Source organism: Oncorhynchus nerka, linkage group LG7 (assembly GCF_034236695.1).
Source record: "Oncorhynchus nerka isolate Pitt River linkage group LG7, Oner_Uvic_2.0, whole genome shotgun sequence".
NCBI classification, from domain to species: domain Eukaryota; kingdom Metazoa; phylum Chordata; class Actinopteri; order Salmoniformes; family Salmonidae; genus Oncorhynchus; species Oncorhynchus nerka.
The window spans coordinates 38,671,665-38,694,283 of NC_088402.1; the positions used below are offsets into that span (position 1 = coordinate 38,671,665).

Genomic DNA, 22,619 nt, shown 5'->3' on the forward strand with positions numbered 1-22,619 from the left:
TAATGGGGAAGATCAAGATTTGTTCACTATATCTACGAGTACACAAAACATTATAACACCTGCTCTATCCATGCCATAATCTGACCAGGTGAATCCAGGTGAACACTATGATCCCTTATTGCGATCACCTGTTAAATCCACTCCAATCAGTGTATATGAAGGGGAAGAGACAGGTTAAAGAAGGACTTCTAAGCCTTGAGACAATTGAGACATGGATTGTGTATGTGTGCCGTTCAGAATGTGAATGGACAGGACAAAATATTTAACTGCCTTTGAACGGGTTATGGCAGTGGGTGCCAGACGCACCGGTTTGTGTCAAGAACTGAGACTCTGCTGGGTGTTTCACGCTCAATAGTTTCCTGAGTGTATCAGGAATAGTCCACCACCCAAAGGACATCTAGCCAACTTGACACAACTGTGGGAAGCATTGGAGTCAACATGGGTCAGCATCCCAGTGGAAGGCTACCGACACCTTGTAGATTCCACATCCCAAAAAAATTGAAGCTGTTCTGAGGGCAAAAGGGGATGCAAGTCATTATTAGGAAGGTGTTCCCAATGTTATGTACAATCAGTGTACTTTTACCGTACACCATCTTGTTTATCCAGTCACTGCAACAGAAAGTGAAAGTAAGAATTACATTTCACAACACAGTCTATGTATAGGTGAAATTACAAGAGCAGACGCCTTCGTGTCGGATCACACACAGGAAGGATTTTTCTGCTCTCTGTGAAGTCTTCTTACCGTAAATGTTTTCGAGATTTCTAACTCTCACCATGCCAAACGTAAATCTAATCTTGGAGGCTCTGTCTGCTGTCTCAGGTTGCAAAGTGGAATCAGCCACCGCGGGAACACTTTCACTAACCCCACAGGACTTTGTCAATGTGGTCGCACTAAAGGAGTTCTACGTACAAGAGGGCATTCTAGAGTTGGAGTACCCAAGTTTGGGGACATTGTCTTTAAAAGGTGCCTTAGCTTTACCTGATGCCCCATCCGCCACATCCATTCCACAAACCACTGTTTCTGTGAACGTGAATGAGTTCCTTGATTCTCGGTATGACTACGACTTTACAAATGTTAAGGATGGTGAAGCAGTGTTTACTCGGGGAAAGGAGCAGTACGTCCGACCCTGTGGCTGGAACCGCATTGCCCTGAAGGTGTTGAACAAATACAGGGATGGAGATGGATGGTTGGGGACCGGAGACGAGGCCTGGCCAGTGTCCTACCACGGACCTGCTATGGACGGATCCCAGGGCATCATCAGGAATGATGGAGATGGAGATGGTGCTACTGTCGGAAGAGGAGTGTACTCAACACCGGACATTAACGTAGCTGAGAAGTTCTCCAAGAGGTTTACGTCCAAAGTATGAGCTATGCTGAAACACCTGCATTTTGGAGCTGCCTTACCCAGGAAAACAAAAAAGAGACCATGTTTGTATGCGGCTTTATTAACTCAATTATATATATTTTTGGGCTAAAAATGTGAGACTCAAAACAGGTGCACCTGCCCTGAATGACTGCGGTACTTATGGACCTGAGAGAGACCACCACATTTGTTGTGCAAAAGCTGAGCTGCGATTTTGAGACAATGTAGCTTGCAGTGTGTGGCTGGTTGTTTGCTGCGAAGTTCCCCGTCCTTAAAATGAAATTAATCTCTAATTAGTAGGCAGGACTCCCCCTCCAGGTTTCGTTTCTGGTAACTCAGCTGACGCTCGAGAGGCTTGTACTACTTTGCTTGCTGCCACTGCTCCATCATAACTTTCTAGGACACAGCCTACTGTCAGTTTGTTGCAAGTTCGAGGAGTCAACCTACTCGCATGTTCATTTACAATGAAAATGTATGGCATAGCCCTGTCTAACCGGTAAGCGACACGCATGTATTTATTTTAATTAGCAAATGATTTAAACAGTTCTTAGAGTCAAATAGAGATTTTTTTGTTGTTGTATCTGCCCAGATAAAATGCTTGTTTCCTATTGTGCATCACTAGGCTAAGCGCTCACATCGGGCAACTAATTTAAACGAGTAGATAGATGTACGCATTTCTTGGTGGATGACATCATGTATGGACAAGTTTGTTTACTAAATTAGATGCATGGCGTGCATTTGGAACGCAATATTCTTAAATTTCGTTTTCAGAGAAGGGCACACAGCCAGCCGCTTTAAAGAAACTCAATAGAAACCTAACTGGTTTGGAGAAACGAAACTGATCTATTGCCGTTCACAACATCTTTACATTTAGAAACCTAACTGGTTTGGAGAAACGAAACGGATCTATTGCCGTTGACAAAATCTTTATATTTTAAAGCAATAATATCAATTAGTGTCAGATATGCTAGTGATGTTTCAAACTTTTAAATTATTTGAGATCATTTTGCTGTATATGAAAGTAAAACAAATTGTATTATTTTTCTCTAATTATGACTGGTTTGACAACAGTTTTTACATTTTATTTTTTATTTCACCTTTATTTAACCAGATTAGCTAGTTGAGAACAAGTTCTCATTTACAACTGCGACCTGGCCAAGATAAAGCAAAGCAGTGCGACACAAACAACGCAGAGTTACTCATGGAATAAACAAGCGTACAGTTAATAACATAATGGAAAAAAATAAGTCTATATAGAGTGTGTGCAAATGGCGTGAGGAGGTAAGGCAATGAATAGGCCATAGTAGCAGAGTAATTACAATTTAGCAAATGAACACTGGAGTGATAGATGAGCAGATGATGATGTGCAAGTAGAAATACTGGTGTGCAAAAGAGCAGAAAAGTAAATAAAACAATATTGGGATGAGGTAGGTAGGTTGGGTGGGCTATTTACAGGTGGGCTATGTACAGCTGCAGCGATCGGTTAGCTGCTCAGATAGCTGATGTTTTAAAGTTGGCGAGGGAAACAAAAATCTGTGATTTTTGCAATTCGTTCCAGTCATTGGCAGCAGGACAGGAAGGAAAGGCGGCCAAAGGAGGTGTTGGCTTTGGGGATGACCAGTGAGATATACCTGCTGGAGTGCGTGCTACGGGTGGGTGTTGTTATCGTGACCAGTGAGCAGAGAAAGGCGGAGCTTTACCTAGCAAAGACTTATAGATGACCTGGAGCCAGTGGGTCTGACGACTATGTAGCGAGGGACATTATGCTTTGCATCAATAGCATATATATATACACACACATATGCTTTCCTCTTATCCTGCTTCTTCTTCCTTTTCTTTTTTTAGACATTTCATACATCTTCATTGTCTGTGGATTGTCGGCTATGTTGGTGAGTATAAATGAACTCTATCCACAATTAAACTGGATGGTTCAAGCCCTGAATACTGATTGGCTGAAAGCCGTGGTACATCAGAACATATACCATGGGTATGACAACATGTAATTTTACTGCTCTAATTACATTGGTAACCAATTTATAATAGCAATAAGGCACCTCGGGGTTGGTGGTATATTGCCAATATACCATTTTATTATTACATTTTTTTAACCTTTATTTAACTAGGCAAGTCAGTTAAGAACAAATTCTTATTTTCAATGACGGCCTAGGAACAGTGGGTTAACTGCCTGTTCAGGGGCAGAACGACCGATTTGTACCTTGTCAGCTTGGGGATTTGAACTTGCAACCTTTCAGTTACTAGTCCAACGCTCTAACCACTAGGCTACCCTGCCGCCCCAATGGCGAAGGGCTGTATCCAGACACTCCGTGTTGCGTCATGCATAAGAACAGCCCTTAGCGTAGTATATTGGCCATAAACCACACCGTGTTCATGTTCTAATTAACATTGGAAAATCATGGACTTGTAGTTTTTTTTGCCAATCATTGGTTCCAACTCTCTCCTACAGCCTCCTCCCCCCTGCATTCCATTCCTGTCTCCGTCTCTTGCAATGTGGGAAGCCAAGCCATCCTTCCCTGCAAGTGGAAGTCCCAGCTAGACAAAATCCCAGTTTGCCATGTCCAGTGGCAGACACCTGATGAGACAGTGTTTGAACAGATGGGGGCGCAACGGTGGCAGGCAACCGAGTTTGAGGGGCGGGTGGAGGTACCTGAGGAAAAGCTGTGGGGGGGAGACTGCTCTCTGATCTTGCATGACGTGCAGTTTGGGGATGTGGGGCTTTACGAGAGCTTCATGGTGGTTGACAGGGCACGTAATAAGAGACGGGTGTTCATCCAGAGTGTCCAGCTCTCAGTCCATGGTAAGGGTAGAACTATCTTTACTACAAGGCGGGGCTATAAGGCCAGGTGAAAGTGATCAGAAGTTAACTTCATGGCTCTGCACCTCATTTAGACCACCTGAAAAGTGCAGAAGTGACCTTTTTAGATTGGTCCAGCATTCCACTTTCCTCACGATCTCTTACCTCATTTCTTCTGTAATTCTCTCCAGACCACACATCCGAGGAGTCCTTGAGGGTGGGTGAAACCCTGGACCTGAAGCTCCACACTCCCCAGGCCAAGAAAGTGGTCTTCCAGGGGAGGAACAGCACAGAGATGACAGTCCTGTGGATGAGGGGTGAAGAGGAAGTCAACAGTGGTCGTCTTAAGGAGGTCAAAGGGTTTGTGGTCCTCAAAGGGTTGAAGATAGACGACTGTGGGACATATACCGTGTTGGATTCCCACGGGCTGCCGGTTAGCACGGTTCATCTTACAGTGGAAGGTAACATACCTGAGCCATGGTGGCAACAGATCGCCCTCTCTGGGTATACTTATGAAGAACTTGGTTAATAATATAAGTAATGTTTGGGATTTCTAACTACTACATTTTTTCTCCCTTAGCATATCAGGTTGATGAAACTCAAAAATTCCATGAGATCCAGGGCAAACAAGCACTTATCGGTAAGACACAGAGGTTAGAATGCAGTTCATTCAAGATACTTATTGCAAGGAAAGCATACCAAATTGATGATACTGCAGAGTGATGGACAGGTCTGAACAAGTTGTTTCAATCTTCTCTCTCCAGGTAAATCAACATATAACAGGTCCTCCTCTCTGCTTATGTTATTTGTCCTGCTGTTCAGTCCCCTGATTCAACATCTCCTCTAACAACGATCTGTCATGTAAGCAAGGTTTAAACCTATTTGGCTGGTTTCCCAGACTGTCTGGAAATATTGACAGTGAAATTGGAAAATTCAAGAAAAGAGAAATTAATAAAAATGCAAAACATATGTTGGTTGTTGTCTGGGCAATGTTCCCAGGGAATCTAATATCTAATAAAATTATAAAAAATAAAGATTGAGCCAGTTTCCAGGATCAGATTAACACTATTCCCAATGGACTAAATAGTGAGCTCAATAGAGAATATCCATTGAAAACTGCTTTCTAGGCCAGGACTAGAATTCATCTGTGTCAAGAAAATTAAATCCCATTATTCAGTATGATTCCACTTTCTCTGCTACTGTCAGTAGTGTAGGTCTATAGCTTACTGGCCATATATTATACAGAGTTTGGGTCATTCCAATTCTGTAACAAAGTTAACAAGTTAAGTAGACTTAGTTTTGTTTGTTCAATTTACATCATTAATTGCAGACCTGCCAACCATGTCCAGCTTTTTAGAGTACCAGACGCGAACGGCAAATTGGAGATTCAAGGGGTTTCTTTCCCCCTGCACGCTCGTGCGCGCACCGTTTGTGTGTCTGATCGCAATTATAGAATTGTACCAAATCAAGTCTTTATTAGGCTGGAATACTTTCTTGACAGCATTCCATTTACACATATGGTAAAAGTCACTAACAATATCTAATTAGAAAGAACGCACAAAGGGCCTTTATTCTTGGAGTTTTTTAAATTTGTACATTCTATAAAACAAATAAGTTGTTTATTTAGGGAGAAAATGTACAAACGTCTTATTCACGATTAAACTCGAATGATAAGAACAAATGTTTGAAGCAGAGCATCAGTCTCAAACATGTTAACCATAATAAAAACGACAAAAGCTATGACAGGAAACAGTGGATGAGAACAAATCTTCTGGAGATTAAAATCATTTCCTAGACAGATTTGCCTGGTAGCTATCAGATTTAGCTTTACGCATCAGGGTAGACTTCTCGCGGCAAACAGTTCCTCTGGCAGTCACTGAAACCTTCTTGGCAACGAGGGCACTCGGAATATCTGTACCGAGGGAGCTTTTTGTGACGTGGATCATAATTACAGTTAGTCTATCAGATTGCGTGATCCTCGTAATGTTACGTGGAAAATAGAACTAATGGGACGCATAATTAAATGTATATCACACTCGCACAAATGTGGCCGGTTGTTTTTCGTATTTGCATTTCATTTCTTTCACTAGCAAATGCGAGTGAACTGCTGGCACTTTAGAGCCCACTGAATGTCTACCTTATGTTCGCTAACATTAGTTTGAAACAATGAGTGATTCCACAACACACGGAGTCGAAAAGGGATTTGTCCATGTGTTCACGTACAGCTGACAGTCGGCAAAATCAGCATCACAAAAAACAGGAGTGGCAGACACGGGATATCTACCTCGAATCATGATGTATTCATCTCCATGCCCGTTGACACAAACGCCGTACATGTCTGTGTTGCAGCTCGACAATCGGGATGTTAGATTTACTCCGTGGATGTATGTAAAAAATAAACCATTCATTTCTGCCTACTTTTGTCTCTGATCTCGTCCCCGCGTACATGGACAGAAAATTGCGTAGTTGGTACGCAAAATGCGGGCATGTTTGCAAGTCTGTTATTGATATGAAAATCTGAGCTCATGTTTAGTTTGGAAGTTCAGAGATTTTGATTATTACGCACTACTCATAATAGTAATATATTATACAATTGAATGAAAATGTGATTGTTGTTCAATTTTATTACAGCAATGTAGTCTTTAATGTATATTAAATCAAATCAAATTGTATTTGTCACATACACATGTTTAGCAGATGTTAGTGCGAGAGTAGCGAAATGCTTGTGCTTCTAGTTCCGACAATGCAGTAATAACCAACAAGTAATCTAGCTAACAATTCCAAAACTACTACCTTATAGACACAAGTGTAAGGGGATAAAGAATATGTACATAAAGATATATGAATGAGTGATGGTACAGAGCGGCATAGGCAAGATACAGTAGATGGTATTGAGTGCAGTATATACATATGAGATGAGTATGTAAACAAAGTGGCATAGTTAAAGTGGCTAGTGATACATGTATTACATAAGGATGCAGTAGATGATATAGAGTACAGTATATACGTATACATATGAGATGAATAATGTAGGGAACATTATATTAGGTAGCATTGTTTAAAGTGGCTAGTGATATATTCATTTCCCATCAATTAACATTATTAAAGTGGCTGGAGTTGAGTCAGTGTGTTTGCAGCAGCCACTCAATGTTAGTGGTGGCTGTTTAACAGTCTGATGGCCTTGAGATAGAAGCTGTTTTTCAGTCTCTCGGTCCCAGCTTTGATGCACCTGTACTGACCTCGCCTTCCTTAAATAAACCACTGAATGATTTACAGCCTTGTGATTATATTAAACGTAGATTATAACATATTGGAATGACTTCATTTACAGTGCCACTATATTGTATGTATGTGTGTGTATATATTGTCGTGGAAAGATCAGAATTTGTTGGTAACATTTGTAAGATGTTTAATATTCATCAAATGTGTGTAAGTTACTTCTCATGAGAATGTATTTTGTTGTACTATAGTGGTGGCCATTGGCAGTTATCTGTTCTATGTCAGGACTAAGTTGCATGGGCCGCTGAGAGGGGAGAGGTCAAAGTGTCATCATGTGTAAACATATCTTTTACTCCCTACCTTTCCCAGTGGGGAAAGGAGGGGTTGCAGTGTCTGGAATCATTCTATGCTCCCTCTTATGTTGTTTCTATCTTAACCTATAGCCTCACCCCTCTCCGTGAGTTTGTCCAGGAGTGTGTATTTTGAGTGGGTTGTATCTAAATGACAATTTGATATATGCCTGTTGATATGGAGGATTTGGTTTATGGTTCTGGGGTTTGGGAAAGGAGACAAAGCTGAACGATGAATTATGTCTATGCTGTCTGACTATGGGTGTCTTTGCTATTAAAAGGAACTCAGTTGCATTGTAAGGGGGCTCTCAGAGAATCCACTGGGAGACACTGAATTTATCTGAGAGTCACAGGATTGTGATAAGAGCTCATATAATTAAAGATGGACTTTTAGAACTAACTCTGACGTGTGTGTGTGGTTTGCTCCCATGATTTGGTAAATAGAGGACATTACCACGACAATATATATATATATATATATATATATATATATATATATATATATTGGTTATATACATGGTTAGCAGATGTTAATGTGAGTGTAGCAAAATGCAACAATATAAATGCAACAATTTCAAAGATATTACTGAGTTACAGTTCATAAGGAAATCAGTCAATTTAAATACATTCATTAGGCTTATCTATGGATTTCACATGATTGGGAATACATACATTCATCTGTTGGTCAAAGATACCTTTTAAAAAAATGGTAGGGGCACGGATTAGAAAACCAGTCAGTATCTGGTGTGACCACCATTTGCCTCATGCTGCGCTTATCTCCTTCGCATAGTTAATTAGGCTGTTGATTGTGGCCTGTGGAATGTTGTCCCACTCCTCTTCAATGGCTGTGCGAAGTTGCTGGATATTGGGGGGAACTGGAACAAGCTGTCGTATACATCAATCCAGAGCATCCAAAACATGCTCAATGGGTGACATGTCTGGTGAGGATGCTGAGGTCCACTGGCATGACAGTGGACCTCAGGATCTCATCACGGTATCTCTGTGCATTCAAATTGCCATCGATAAAATGCAATTGTGTTTGTTGTCCATAGGTAATGCCTGCCCATACTATAACCCCACAGCCACCATGGGGCGCTCTGTTCAAAAAGCTGACAACAGCAAACTGCTCACCCACATAACGCCATACAAGCAGTCTGCAGTTGAGGCTCGTTGGACGTTCTGCCAAATTCTCGAAAACAACTTTGGAGGCGGCTTATGTTAGAGAAATTAACATGAAATTCTCTGGCAACAGCTCTGGTGGATATTCCTACAGTCAGTATGCCCATTGCACGCTCCTGCAAAACTTGAGACATCTGTGGCATTGTGTTGTGACAACTGCACATTTTAGTGCAGCCTTTTATTGTCCCATCACAAGGTGCACACACCTGTGTAAGGATCATGCTGTTTATTCAGCTTATTGGCAAAGGAGAAATGCTCACTAACAGGGATGCAAGTCCATTTGAGCACAACACTTGAGAAAAAAGCTTTTTGTGCGTATGGTAAATTAATAGATTTTTTTATTTCAGCTCATGAAACTTGGGACCAACACTTTACATGTAGCGTTTATATTTTTGTTCAGTGTACATGTATGAGAACACAGAACAAGGGCCTGGGAGATACCACTCTTTTCCTTTTCACACTGAACTGCAATGATACCTCTACCTCTTGCTCCTCCCTCTCACAATCATAAGACTGTGGGTGTGACTGTGAATCCCAAGACTGGATTCTACCTGGGAAAGTAATTGATCAGTTATGTGCTAGGGAGAAATGAATACCAGCACCAACTTGAGGGCCTGAGTTGTGCAGCCCTGTCTGGAATAGACCATCTACTATATTTCTTCTTACAGCCTTTGATTTCTGTGATCTCTCCTGTCAATCCATATAACCACTGAACCTTCCCATATCCCATTTCTGTCTCTTCATCCCCATATCCCCTCCCTGAAAGCAAAGAACCCAGCACCCATGAAAAAAAAGTAGCACTTTCACACAAGACCTTACCTATTGACATTGATACAATGTCAAATCACAAACGACAGGATCCCACGTGCAATACACTGTCCTTAATCAGTGGAGCGATGTCACAAGCAAAGGGATATACTCTTCTACTTGTTTCCAATCAGGCCATGTCTGATTTTGAGCATCTTCATTTAATCCATCACATCCCCAGTCTCTACCCTTGGAAGTGTCCAGTTAGAAGTTGGGCTTGTGTTTCTTGACCTCGACCATGAGGTGGTGCAGGTTGATGAGCTCCGAGCGCACGGCCAGGCTGCAGAAGGTGGGCTGGGACAGCACCTTGTGGAAGCCATGGTAGTACTGGATGAGCTGGGTGAGTGCCCCCTGGAGGATAGGAGGACAGGAATAGAAAATCTCAAGTTGAATGAAAAGCTTCAGAAGGAAAAATGAACTCATAACAGCCCATGGCTCATAGTTGATACATCTTAAAATGAAAAATATTTATGTCAATTTAAGGGACCCCTTTTGGCTCAAGAGCACCCCTTGAGGCAAAACTTCTGTATACTCTAACTACATACTGTACATTAATATTCATTGTTTAGATGAAATGCATCTGTTAGAAAAGCATAGAGGAAGGCAGTACCTGAATGATACCAGTGCCGTATCTCATGACATCCTGACTCAGAGCTTCCACAGACTGTTTCCATGTGCTGGAAAACCCCCTGATTAGCTGGGTGATATGGGCTGAGAGAGAAGAAAGAAAAAGAGGGTTTGAGCGAAGAAGAGAACAATATGAGTTTAGGGATGGGAGGTAGGTGAGAGCGGATGCAAGAAGAGAGGGGAAGAAGGGTGTGAAAATGTGTGGGAGCAATGAAAGACAATCGTTAGGGTAAAAAGTCAAACAACGAGAGATGTCACAGGAGAGTAGAAACAAACGGTCCAAACAGTAGCTGTAAATAAAGAACAAGTCAGGACAGGAAGAAAGTAGGAGAAAGAAGGTTACAGTGAAAAAGACAAGGGCACATTCTGAAAACAATTAAATGATCAAAAGGTCTGAATATTTTCTCCCTACTCACCTTCATCATTCTTCCCTCTATCCAGCTGGCCTTTCTCTATCAACGCCTCGCTCGCCTTCACAAACGCTATCATGCCACCAAAGGGGGAGGACAGAATCTCCTCAATAAACTCCTGATGAAAGGAAAAAGAAAGACGGGAATGTTTAATTTGAGTAAACCCTGATTATCTGTGAATCTGGCACACATGACAAAACTACATTTCCCAGAATCCCTGTGCATTTTTACCTGGCTCCTGACCTGGAGGAGCTGCTGGAAGCCCTCAACCTCTTTACTGTCATCGGCTGCCCTCTCCTATGACATAGAGAGGAAAACAGCATGACATCTTCTAATTCTGTATATACAGAAGACTTAGCCTAGCGGTTAAGAGCGTTGGGCCAGGAACCAAAAGGTACCTGGTTCGAATCCGAGCCGACTAGGTGAAACATCTCTTGACAGCACTTAACCATAATTGCTCATGTAAGTCGCTTTGGATAAGAGCGTCTACTAAATGACTTAAATGTAAATAACTGAACAAAGGAGTCATTTCAGGTGGGTAATAAGTTAATCGTTCATGTTCATGTTTTACACTGGTTATTCTCACCATGAGGACATTGAGCATCATGTCGTAGTTGTTGATGAGGAAGATGAGCTGGTCCCTGCGTGAAGGGAACTCTGCAGCCATCTTCAGGACAAAGTTCTCCACTTCAACCTGAAAATACCAGTGGTAGCTATATCAATCACACAAACCACTAAGTTCATGCTAATTGTAGGATCCCCACTATTTATACAATTTTACGGTTTTTATTGTTGTTTAGTTGTGTACCTGCAGTTGGCCAAGGAGGGTGTGGGTTCGCTCGCTGGTGAATGTCTGGTTAATGCTAACGATGGCAGAAGAGAACTCTGCGTATCTACGTGTGATCTGAAACATGAACACAACTGGTGTCAACAACTGTCTGGTATTATTGGACACTGATACATGAAATACGTCAAAAACGTGTCTGTGTTCATACATAGTGTGGTCTGGTGTCCAACACGCCCAGTTTCTGGGGGTCCGTGTTGCGGATGCTCTGAATGTTCATCTCCAGGATGAGCTCAAACCTGAGCCACAGGAGCTCCAGCACCGCCTCCCAGTACCTGGCACCCCATGGAGAAACAAATACATAATAGACCTATGAAAATGTGCATCAAGGGTCGATTCTGAGTTAAGATGTGTTTTCTTTTAACCTCTCTAGGGTATGTGGGACACTACCGTCCCACCTGGCCAACATCCGGTGAAAAAACAGAAATACTCATAATAACAATTCATAAAACATACAAGTGTTATACATCGGCTTAAAGATAACCTTCTTGTTAATCCAACCGTTGTGTCAGATTTCAAAAAGGCTTTATGGCGAAAGCATACCATGCGATTATCTGAGGACAGCGCCCAGCACACAAAACATTAAACAGTTACCAGCCAAGTAGAGGAGTAACAAAAGTCAGAAATAGCAATAAAAGTAATCACTTACCTTTGATCATCTTCATATGGTTGCACTCACAAGACTCCCAGTTACACAATAAATGTTCATTTTGTTCAATAAAGTCCCTCTTTATATCCAAAAACCTCCGTGTTGTTGGCACGTTTTGTTCAGTAATCCATTGGCTCAAAGGCAGTCACAACAGGCAGACGAAAAATCCAAAAAGTATCAGTAAAGTTCTTAGAAACATGTCAAACGATGTTTATAATCAATCCTCTGGTTGTTTTTAGTCATAATAATCAATTATATTTCAACTGGACAATAGCTTCGTCAATATAAAAGAAAAACAAGAAAGGCGCTTTCTCGGTCGCACACAGAAACAGCTCTGGGACTTACCAGGGTCCACTCACTCAGTGGTCTTACTCCCTCGTTTTTCAGAATACAAGCCTGAAACCATTTCTAAAGACTGTTGACATCTAGTGGAAGCCATAGAAAGTGCAATCTGAGTCCTAAGTCATTGGATACTCTATAGGCAGTCAATGGATAACTACAAACATTTAAAAAATCCCACTTCCTGGATGGATTTTTCTTAGGTTTTCACCTGCCATATCAGTTCTATTATACTCAGACATTATTTTCACAGTTTTGGGAACATTAGAGTGTTTTCTATCCAAATCTACCAATTATATACATATCCTAGCTTCTGGGCCTGAGTAACAGGCAGTTTACTTTGGGCACGCTTTTCATCCGGAGGTGAAAATAGTGCCCCCTACCCTAGTGAGGTTGTTTTCTTTTAACAAATCTGTACCAAATACATTGACATGAATATTTGATTTTCATTAAACAAATTACATTAGTATGTCTGTCAGGCATCAAACATTCTATTTCACAGAACATACAGTAAAAAGACTACTGTATCATAGGTTTTAACAATCAACGGACTCCCTTTACATATAGAATATACACTCTACAGACAGTACCGGGTTGGACCCCCATTTGCCTCCAGAACAGCCTGGATTCTACAAGGTGTTGGAAACATTCGTTGCTCAATTGGCAACAAGGGACTTAATGTGTGCCAGGAAAACATTCCCCACACCAGTACACCACCAGCCTGTATCAGGCAAGATGGGTCCATAGACCCATGCTCCTTAGCGAAATCGTGACTGCCATCAGCATGACGCAACAGGAACTGGGATTCGTTGGACCAGGCAATGTTTTTCTACTCCTCAAATTGTTTAGTGTTGTTGATTGCGTGCCCACTAGAGCCGCTTCTTCTTGTTGTTTTGTAGCTGATAGGAGTGGAACCCGGTGTTGTCATCCGCTGCAATAGCTTATCCGTGAAAAGGACCGACGAGTTGTGAGTTCTGAGATGCCGTTCTGCACACCAACGTTGTACTGTGCCGTTATTTGTCTGTTTGTGGCCCGCCTGTTAGCTTGCACGATTCTTGCCATTCTCCTTCGACCTCTCATCAACGACATGTTTTCACCCACAGGGCTGCCGCTGACTGGATGTTTTTTGTTTGTCGCACCATTCTCGGTAAACACTAGATAGACACTGTTGTGCGTGAGAAGCCCAGGAGGGCGGCCGTTTCTGAGATACTGGAACCGGTGCGCCTGGCACCGACAATCACACCCCGCTCAAAGTCGCTTAGGTCACTCGTTTTGCCCATTCTAACACTCAATCAAACAGTAACTGAATGCCTCAATGCCTGTCTGCCTGCATTATATAGCAAGCCACGTGACTCACTGTCTGTAGGAGCGATCCATTTTCGTGAATTGTGTGGTGTACTTAATAAACTTGCCGATGAGTGTATAGCATACGGCAGGAAATAGGATGTCATATATAGCATTATGCTCAGAGTTAAAAATTTATGGAGTGTCATGGAGTATTTGCACAGAGATTGTTACTGACTTGTCCAGGGCTGGGATGGCCCTCTTGGTTGTGATGGCTCTGAAACGCAGGATGATGTGGATACACAGAAACACAGCGATGCTGTCGTAGCAATCCGATACATAGGTGGACATGCTCTTCTGCAGGGGAAAGGAGGGAGGGAGGATGGAAGGAAAGGAGGGAGAGAGAGGTGGGTATAGGCATGATAGAGAAAGAGTCATATCATAATTAGAGACCATCATTTTCCAAAAAGAAGGACTCCACTGTTACCTGCTGGGTTATGCCTTTACCATTTATTTTTTTACAGCAATGTATGAGAAGTATTATCGTACCAGGAACAAGCTGAGAGTCTTTCCCATGACGCTGTTGAAGAGGTCCAGCGCAGAGTTTCCAGCCACCATGAAGAAGTCAGACAGGAAGAGGAACTCTCGACAGCCGTTGTCCAAGAGGGCGTAGTGCTGACTGCGGAACAGCGTCTCATAGGGATACTGAGAGAGGAGGAAGAAGGTTGGTTGGGTGACTTGATAATCTACATGAATGTTAATATTATAACTGCCTCTGTACATTCCTCTGAGATGAGTGTGGTGACAAGGAGGTAGTGAGAGAAGCACTGGTGTATTGGAGCAGTACAGCTTAACGATATCTACACGTTTACAGTTGGCTTGGTGTCTTGCCTCACAACCGTACACTCTGCATGTTCAAATAGATTTCAAAGGTAGGATTTCTTATAATAAGGTAGGATAATTTAATTCAAAATGTCTGTTACACTTGTGCGGTAGTATATGGTATAGCTTGGGTGGTCTGATTTAGGTTGTACAACACTGCCAGTGGCCTCACCCTGCAGTCCCCTCTCTGGGCAGTGTGGGGGATAAGGATGGGCCCCTCCAGCTCGGCAGGGCTCAGCACGGCCCCTCGCTGGCCCAGGGTGAAGATGGTGTTCCTGCTCTTCAGGGAGGGCTTGGAGAAGAAACCTTTCTTGGCCGTGTCTTCCACTCCCATCAGGTCATCTTTGTCTGCCACCTCCTCATACTTGTCAACAGAAAGAGACAAAGAAAGATATTACGAGAACAGTATTAAATATTATCTGCTAATTCACTGATTTGATCATCAAACACCGTTGAAATTGTTGTACCATCAAACACAACATAGCCCCCCCTACTGTAAGTTATAGTGACATTTTGAAACAGGATTCTTTTCCAGAACAATTTAAAGTAACAACCTGAATTAAGTTATATTGAGCCTATAAACCAAGAGACGTCTTTTTTTACTCCTTTTCTCCTTCAGACTTTGACATTGCTCATTCTGATATTTCTTAATATCTGTATTTTATTTTGGGGGATTTGTGTGTATTGTTAGGAATTGCTGCACTGTTGGAGTTAGAAACATAATAATTTCGCTGCACCTGCAATAACATCTGCAAAATAGGTAGGCACGACCAATAACATTTGTTTTGATTTAGCACCTTGTCATTCACTCACCTGTACTTTGAGCAGCCTGCCGCTGTAGGACTTGAAGTAGCTGTAATAGATCTTACTCATGGTGTCCACGTACACATCCCTGATCTCCTTAGCTACTGTCCTTTCATTTGCCAAGAGGAACTGATAGAAAAACCTAAAGTACGAAGAAAAAAAGTTTGATTTTTGTAGATACATGATTGTGGTGGTGCTTTTTAGTCTGTTTTACAGTATCCAAACATGTGGATGGTTTTGAAACAAGGAATCAGCCCGTTATATGCCTATATTATTACCTGTACTTAAGGAGAGTGTTCTGGGGGATTTGATAGTTGGTCATGGGCTTTCTGAAGGAATAAATCTTCTGCAGGATAAATTCTCTGATCTTTGTGACAGCCTGTGGAACAAAATAAGACCATTTTATACACAATACCTTTGCTCAATTACCTTCCACACAATTATTCCTCACTTATTTCTCCTTCTCCTATCCCATTCTCTCTCTCTTCCTCCGTGTATCTTCACCTTGATTTTGAGGTGGTCCACGATGTCCTGGATGTCAGAGCAGGCCAAAGTCTCCCTGAAGCTGAGCTCTTTGGTTAAAATTGATTTGGTTGTTTAGCTCATGGAGCTGCTCAAGGAACTCCTGCTCCTCATCCGGGCTATCCACGATTACCCTGCAGGCGGACAGAATGTCGGGAACAATTATTAGAATACATGCTTCCCCATAGGACCACTTACAACATCATAGAGACTCTGTCAAGTACATTTCTCATAACAGAAATCAATATGACATGTGCTCCCTAACCTCTTTCTATCCATATCTATCAGATTACAAATCTGCATACAACACAAACACACACGCCCTTACTGGATCATAGCTCCGGGCACCACCAGCTCATCCACCAGTTGGCTGAGGTGGCTGTGTACGGCCTGCCTGTTCTTCAGCCGCACGCTCATGCTGACCGACTGCTGCTGCAGAGTCTGGATCTCACTGCTGATGGACGAGAGGTCACTCTGGAAGCCACTCAGCATGCCCTCCATTCGCTGAAGAAAGAGAGAGGGGAGGATAGAGTGAGGGGGGGTGAGAGAGAGGGGAGGAAAGAGATTTATCATTGGCTTCATTGTATATTTTTACATAGAAAATTGTAAAAGCATTCTTTCAGACCCTGCACATGCAAAAATGAGGATCCATTTAGAATGGACTTATGAAGCCACTTGATACTTTTGATTGAGGGCATCATCCACTCACCTCCAGTATGGAGTCACAGGCTGTGATCTGGTTGTGCAGAGAGGCAATGTTCTGGCTTTCCTTGATATCTGACACAAGCTTGGTCAAGGATTACCTATCAGGTTGAACTACTGAAGCTATCAGGAATTACCATAAATAATGCACTAATTCTTTCACACAACCATTCAAAACATTAATACATGAATGGATACAGTCTTTGATGGAAGCTTGTTCAATTCGTTGGGAGTTCACCTTCCACCTGTTTAGAGTAATGCCTGAGGTCAACACCCTGAAAGAAACAGAGATTCAGATGAAAGGAAGCCATCAGTTGCAGGAATGTAGCCTTATATACAATATATAAAATGAAAACTAACAGGAAATAAAATTGAAACTGTAAATGTGTTGATGTTTAGGGACATGCATAGTGCAGCCATGGTATCATGGTCTTACCGTTTTCAGTGCCTCCTTCACCAAGTCATCTTCCAGATTAGCTTGTATGTGAACTGGGGGGGGGGGGGGGTAGCTAGTTTAATCCCCATAAAGGTTGGTTCTTACATTTATCCAAAACACTGAACTAATCAGCTAAATTACTATTTGGTGATGAACCAATTTGACCTTATGATAGGACCAATACTTCATTCAAAATACAATATTGCTGAAGGACTTACTATCCACTTCATCCAAGATGAACTCGTCTGTGGTCAAGTCCAAGTCCCCCAGGGTGAGAGGGGCCATGGCATCTGTGTCAGGCTGCATCTGTTGCAGAATGACAGTAAGTCAACATGGCTTTGGTGTACTATGTAAAAGAAGATATAACAATTCAATTAGTTAGCTAACTGACTCCATTCATGGGAGTAAAGAATTAAATAGGCCTTTTCCATTGCAGGTTTTAGACAGGTGCTTTTTATGTTCCCACCTCTGAGGCCTGGCCCCAAAAAAAGTATCGGACTCTGACCTACTCTGATTTGGGGCCAGAGGGGACTTCTGAGGTGTGAGTCACCTTAGCAGGGACCATGCTAGTTGTGGTGCAGGAACAACGCAATCGACCAGAGCTTTTAACTTGCTAACAAGCAATCAGTGACTCTGGCTAGCTAGCCTTGCATCTGATACAAACACAACAATAAGGCAAAACGAAAACAAATACTAAAGTTAATCTAAATCATCTGAAATATAGCTGATTAGAGATGGATAACGGTAGCTAGATTCCATAGCTAGACAGATCAGATGGCCAGGATGTCGGAAGATCAAGCTAGCTGGCTAACTAACGTTAAATTATACTGTTGTTGTCGATGTAAAGAACACAGAGAGCAGAACACAGAGAGCAACAGAAGTCAGAACATTCAAGATATCATAAATATATCTGCTATTCCAGAAACATTATCGAACGTCACCTCATCTTGTAAATATGACATGACATTCGCCGTCGAGTTGCCAGCTATGTTTACATCGAACACAGCTATAGTCACTGCTCCCTCCACCATAGCCTAAAAATAATTTTAAAAATAGACACAAACGTAGTGTGCTATTTCCTAATGTCCCCGGGATACCTGAGTAAAAACGATTAGAAAAGATCATTTAGAAATCTGTTTAAAATAAATGTATGTATATGTCGAACACAATTACTATACAAATATAGACTGTTTTAAATGTAATGTATATTGTATTCATTTGTAAATTGTTTAAAAAGCTATTTAATGTCGGTTCATGTTCCTAGACGAACAAGTTATTCCGACGTCATCACTTCCTCAGGGAACTCGCGAAGCGAAGGCAAAAGCCATCGCGAGAGTCTCGGAATTTCCTCTTTGAACGGAACCTGCTTCCAAGATGGTAAGTGCCGAATTGGGTTACCAAAATTATTGTCAATATCTGCATTCATCGTCACTGTTAAGGACATTCTGAAAATAGGACGACTATGATACTATTGCTATCATTGTGTTTGAGAACTTTTATCCTTTATTTATCATATTGAAGTTGCATAGATTGACGCAAATGTTCAGCTAACTCCCTATGCTGAAATACCTATTTCGCGCCGACACTACGCTGCAGGGAAGTACAGCTTTTGTCAATATAGGCTTTATGTGTTTTCGTAATAGGTTGTTGTAAACCTCCGTTTCACGTACTTTGGCTGGTGGTTGTTATAAGCTATATTGTTTTTAACCGTCCATGGTAAGCTGGTCTCATTGCTGCTAACGTTGTCTAATGCTACCGAGTTAACGTCAGTCCTCGTCACTACGGTAGCAAGCTGACCAGGTGGCGACTGATATTTGAACTCAAGATTTTGAAACTAGGTGTTAATTCACGGCCTTAGTTGTGGAAATACAAATTGTTAGTACAGTCACACTGTTTGCTGGCTGGCAAGAAAGGCCACTGCCAGGCCTCATGAGGCAACGATGTAGCTAACTTGCTAACGTTACATAGCTAATTGAATCGCTATTGACCCTGTTTTGTCTTTTCTCTGCAGTCTCTGGTCATTCCTGAGAAGTTCCAGCACATTCTTCGTGTTCTCAACACGAACATTGATGGTAGGAGGAAGATTGCCTTCGCCATCACAGCCATCAAGGTAGCTATGCTTGTTAAGAATTACTTTCTCAGGGCTATGTAGAGATGACTACACAGTTGGCTAATGTGGGACTAAGACCTACAGTAAAGGTTAATGTATATTTCATTCACAGGGTGTTGGCAGGCGATATGCCCATGTTGTCCTGAGGAAGGCTGATATCGACCTCAGCAAGAGGGCTGGAGAACTTACTGATGATGAGGTGAGAGGACTGTATGGGGCAGTTGTGGACATATCATTTACCTAAACATGAAAGCTGGATGCATCATAGGCTGTGTTTAGACCGGAAGCCCAACCTTGATGATTTTTTTTCGGTGGTCTTTTGACCAATCACATCAGATATTTTTCCAAGCTGACCTGATTGGTCAAAAGATCGGTTAGCAATCAAAGGTCAGAATTTAACTGCCTGTATAAACTCAGCCAGAGGGGCTGAGGCCGGAATTCAAATAAATCACAGGGTGTTGGATTTGAATCCTGGCCTTACACTCCTTTCATGAATCTCCTTGCGTCACTCAATGAGTTATGGTGGTGTGGCCCAGTCATCTGTGAACTCTGCCTACATTACATCTGAGTGGATGTATTTGTCCCCAGGTTGAGAGGGTGGTGACAATTATGCAGAATCCTCGCCAATACAAAATCCCCGACTGGTTTCTCAACAGACAGAAGGACGTAAAGGATGGCAAGTACAGCCAGGTACGTAACTGCAGCAGACTTGAGACGTCTGACTTCTTTCCAAAATTGGAACTAAACTACTTGAGCTTGTGTTGCCGTCGCATTGATATTGGCTAGTTAAAGTAACCCTTTGTCTTCGTGGTGCAGTTAATACAAATTAAGTCATATTTCTGAAAGCTAAATGTACAATTGTCTCCCAATAATCCAACCTTACAATGGTCTTTGTATGTTTATAGGTCCTTGCTAACGGTCTGGACAACAAGCTGAGAGAGGATCTTGAGAGGCTGAAGAAGATAAGGGCTCACCGTGGACTCAGGCACTTCTGGGGGTAAGTGCTTTTCTGATGTCCAGCTATATTGCATGGCTGTTTTCTGTATTTTAATGACTAAATATTTTATGGGCAAATCCCAATGCTCTGCCAAAGGCCTGTTTCCAGATGCACACTGCTTAGTTCTGAGTTGTTTTGAAGGCACATGAAAACAAGTTTGTTGGCTGAGTTCAATTCCTGTATTTGGACAGTAGTTTCCTAACATTTTGTGCATACTGGACTAAAGCACTTTCACTAGAGAATAGGCTTTGAATATGTTCTATGTAAAAGCTGATCCTAAACTATGCTTAGCTTGATCTCCGTACTGCTGAGGTGTATCAAGGAGACATTTAAGCAACTTATTTTGTAGTCAATTGCAGTAACTCTGTAGCACAAGTTCCTTAAGTGATTGTAAGCATACCAATTATGATATAATGGTCAGCACATTTGTCAATATCTGCTGTCAGTGTGATCAAATCATTTTGTCCTATGACGACTACTAAATTCCATTAGGATGGGATTTGTCTTACATGTTGACATTCTGGATACATTTAATGACTTTTTCCTGCCCCTATTTCAGTCTGCGCGTGCGTGGCCAGCACACGAAGACCACCGGTCGTCGTGGTCGCACTGTTGGTGTGTCCAAGAAGAAGTAAAGTCTCCCTGCTCCCCATGTGTCAATAAATGCACAGTTCATATTTGATTGTTTGCTCATCTCTTCATACTGAGTTGTTTTGGTGCGGTTGTTGCGTAGTCTACTCAGATCAGGGCCTCGAGTTCAGCAGCACTTTAGGCTTTCTTTGCTCCCTTGTAGGTAGTTGTAACTTATTGGCCAGAGATTTCACTCACCCGGGCTGCATTCTTTAGGAAAAGGTTGTGGTAATGTCATGAAAGGAATTTGACTCTTTATTTTACCATGTCAGATCAATTGACATGCCTCTAAATGTCCCGCAATGTTGTGCCCAAGTCTGAATGGATCTCTTAAGAGGGGACGGAATGAGCACTGTAAACAGACCAATTCCAGGATTTGAAAGTGTGTGTACAGCGCCAGCTGTGCCACCAGAGACTCTGGGTTCGCGCCCAGGCTCTGTCGTAACCGGCCGCCACCGGGAGGTCCGTGGGGCGATGCACAATTGGCCTAGCATCCGGGTTAGGGAGGGGACTCCAGTGGCAGGCCGGGCGCAGTGCGCGCTAACCAAGGTTGCCAGGTGCATGGTGTTTCCTCTGACACATTGGTGCGGCTGGCTTCCGGGTTGGATATGCGCTGTGTTAAGAAGCAGTGCGGCTTGGATGGGTTGTGTATCGGAGGACGCATGACTTTCAACCTTTGTCTCTCCCGAGCCCGTACGGGAGTTGTAGCATTGAGACAAGATAGTAGCTACTAAAAACAATTGGATACCTCGAAATTGGGGAGAAACCAGGGTAAACTTTAAAGTGTACTATACCTGTTCATATACATTGTGGTATGATTTTGAAGAATTGGTCATGAGTCCTAGGAGGAGCTCAAGTTAAGTTACTTTTAAAATTACAGGTTGCATGTAGAAAAGCGTGCTACACTGTTCACCCTCAACATGCAACCAGGGGCCTGTTGCACAAAACTAGGATAAGGGATTAAGCCAGGATATCTTGGTGATCCTGGCTCAATTGATCTGTAATCCGGTTGCACTAAAGATGGATAGGGGGCAGGAGGATATGTTATGGTATAAATTACCATGGAGATTTATTCTGTGGAGCTAGCCTGCTCCAGACCAGGCTAAATTCCAGGATCTATTTAATCTCATCCCTAATGTCAGTCAGCAGTCACCACAAATGGAAACCAATAGTTATTTCACTGCTCACTATACATTGTTATCACATATAACTAGACCCACTGTTATTATTTAAACGTTTGTGATCATTAATTTCAATGATTTTGGATAAAAAAATGATGTTTAGATGTTGCTATCATTAGATAATTTAGTTTCCCATAGACTATAAGGCTATATATAAAATGATAGAATATTAGGGCCACAGAGGGGAAAAAAACACAAGTCATAATATTGTAACCAGTTGTTTTAAAGGAGGACAGTTGTTAAAATGACAGATGTGGGGCATTTCGTGAACTTGTACTTCAGTATGGTTTCATAAACAAAGACATGCTGATGTGCCAGAATATTAAGTATCACATTGTCATAAGTATCAAAACTGTAAAAACAATATGTAGCTTTTCTGCAGAAAGAACCAGCCTCATAAATTTATGACTTTATCCTTTTTCTTCAGTGTGGCCCTAGTACTCCGTCATATAAACAAATACACATTCCATA

At 42.1% G+C, this 22,619-nt stretch overlaps 2 protein-coding genes and 1 pseudogene across 3 annotated transcripts; 2 read left to right on the top strand and 1 right to left on the bottom strand.

Annotated features, from left to right (window-relative positions):
• Positions 1–1,656: 1,656 nt before the first annotated feature.
• Positions 1,657–8,145, top strand: LOC115131601 (uncharacterized). Of its 2 annotated transcripts, XM_029663434.2 has the most exons (6): positions 1,657–1,860; positions 3,210–3,253; positions 3,829–4,179; positions 4,368–4,637; positions 4,757–4,816; positions 4,941–8,145. In XM_029663434.2, the coding sequence occupies exons 1-6, from the start codon at positions 1,829–1,831 to the stop codon at positions 5,021–5,023; spliced, it is 840 nt and encodes a 279-aa protein (XP_029519294.1). In that variant the 5' UTR covers positions 1,657–1,828; the 3' UTR covers positions 5,024–8,145. The 2 variants fall into 2 exon arrangements, with proteins under 2 accessions (XP_029519294.1, XP_064876560.1); XM_065020488.1 differs by lacking the exons at positions 1,657–1,860; positions 3,210–3,253 and adding an exon at positions 3,276–3,351.
• A 1,105-nt stretch (positions 8,146–9,250) lies between these two features.
• Positions 9,251–18,510, bottom strand: LOC115131602 (vacuolar protein sorting-associated protein 52 homolog; annotated as a pseudogene).
• LOC115131603 (small ribosomal subunit protein uS13) lies at positions 18,501–21,014 on the top strand. The gene is made up of 6 exons (XM_029663435.2): positions 18,501–18,607; positions 19,242–19,340; positions 19,453–19,539; positions 19,929–20,030; positions 20,246–20,337; positions 20,897–21,014. Exons 1-6 carry the CDS (start codon positions 18,605–18,607, stop codon positions 20,970–20,972), a joined length of 459 nt encoding a protein of 152 aa, XP_029519295.1. The 5' UTR covers positions 18,501–18,604; the 3' UTR covers positions 20,973–21,014.
• Positions 21,015–22,619: the final 1,605 nt, after the last annotated feature.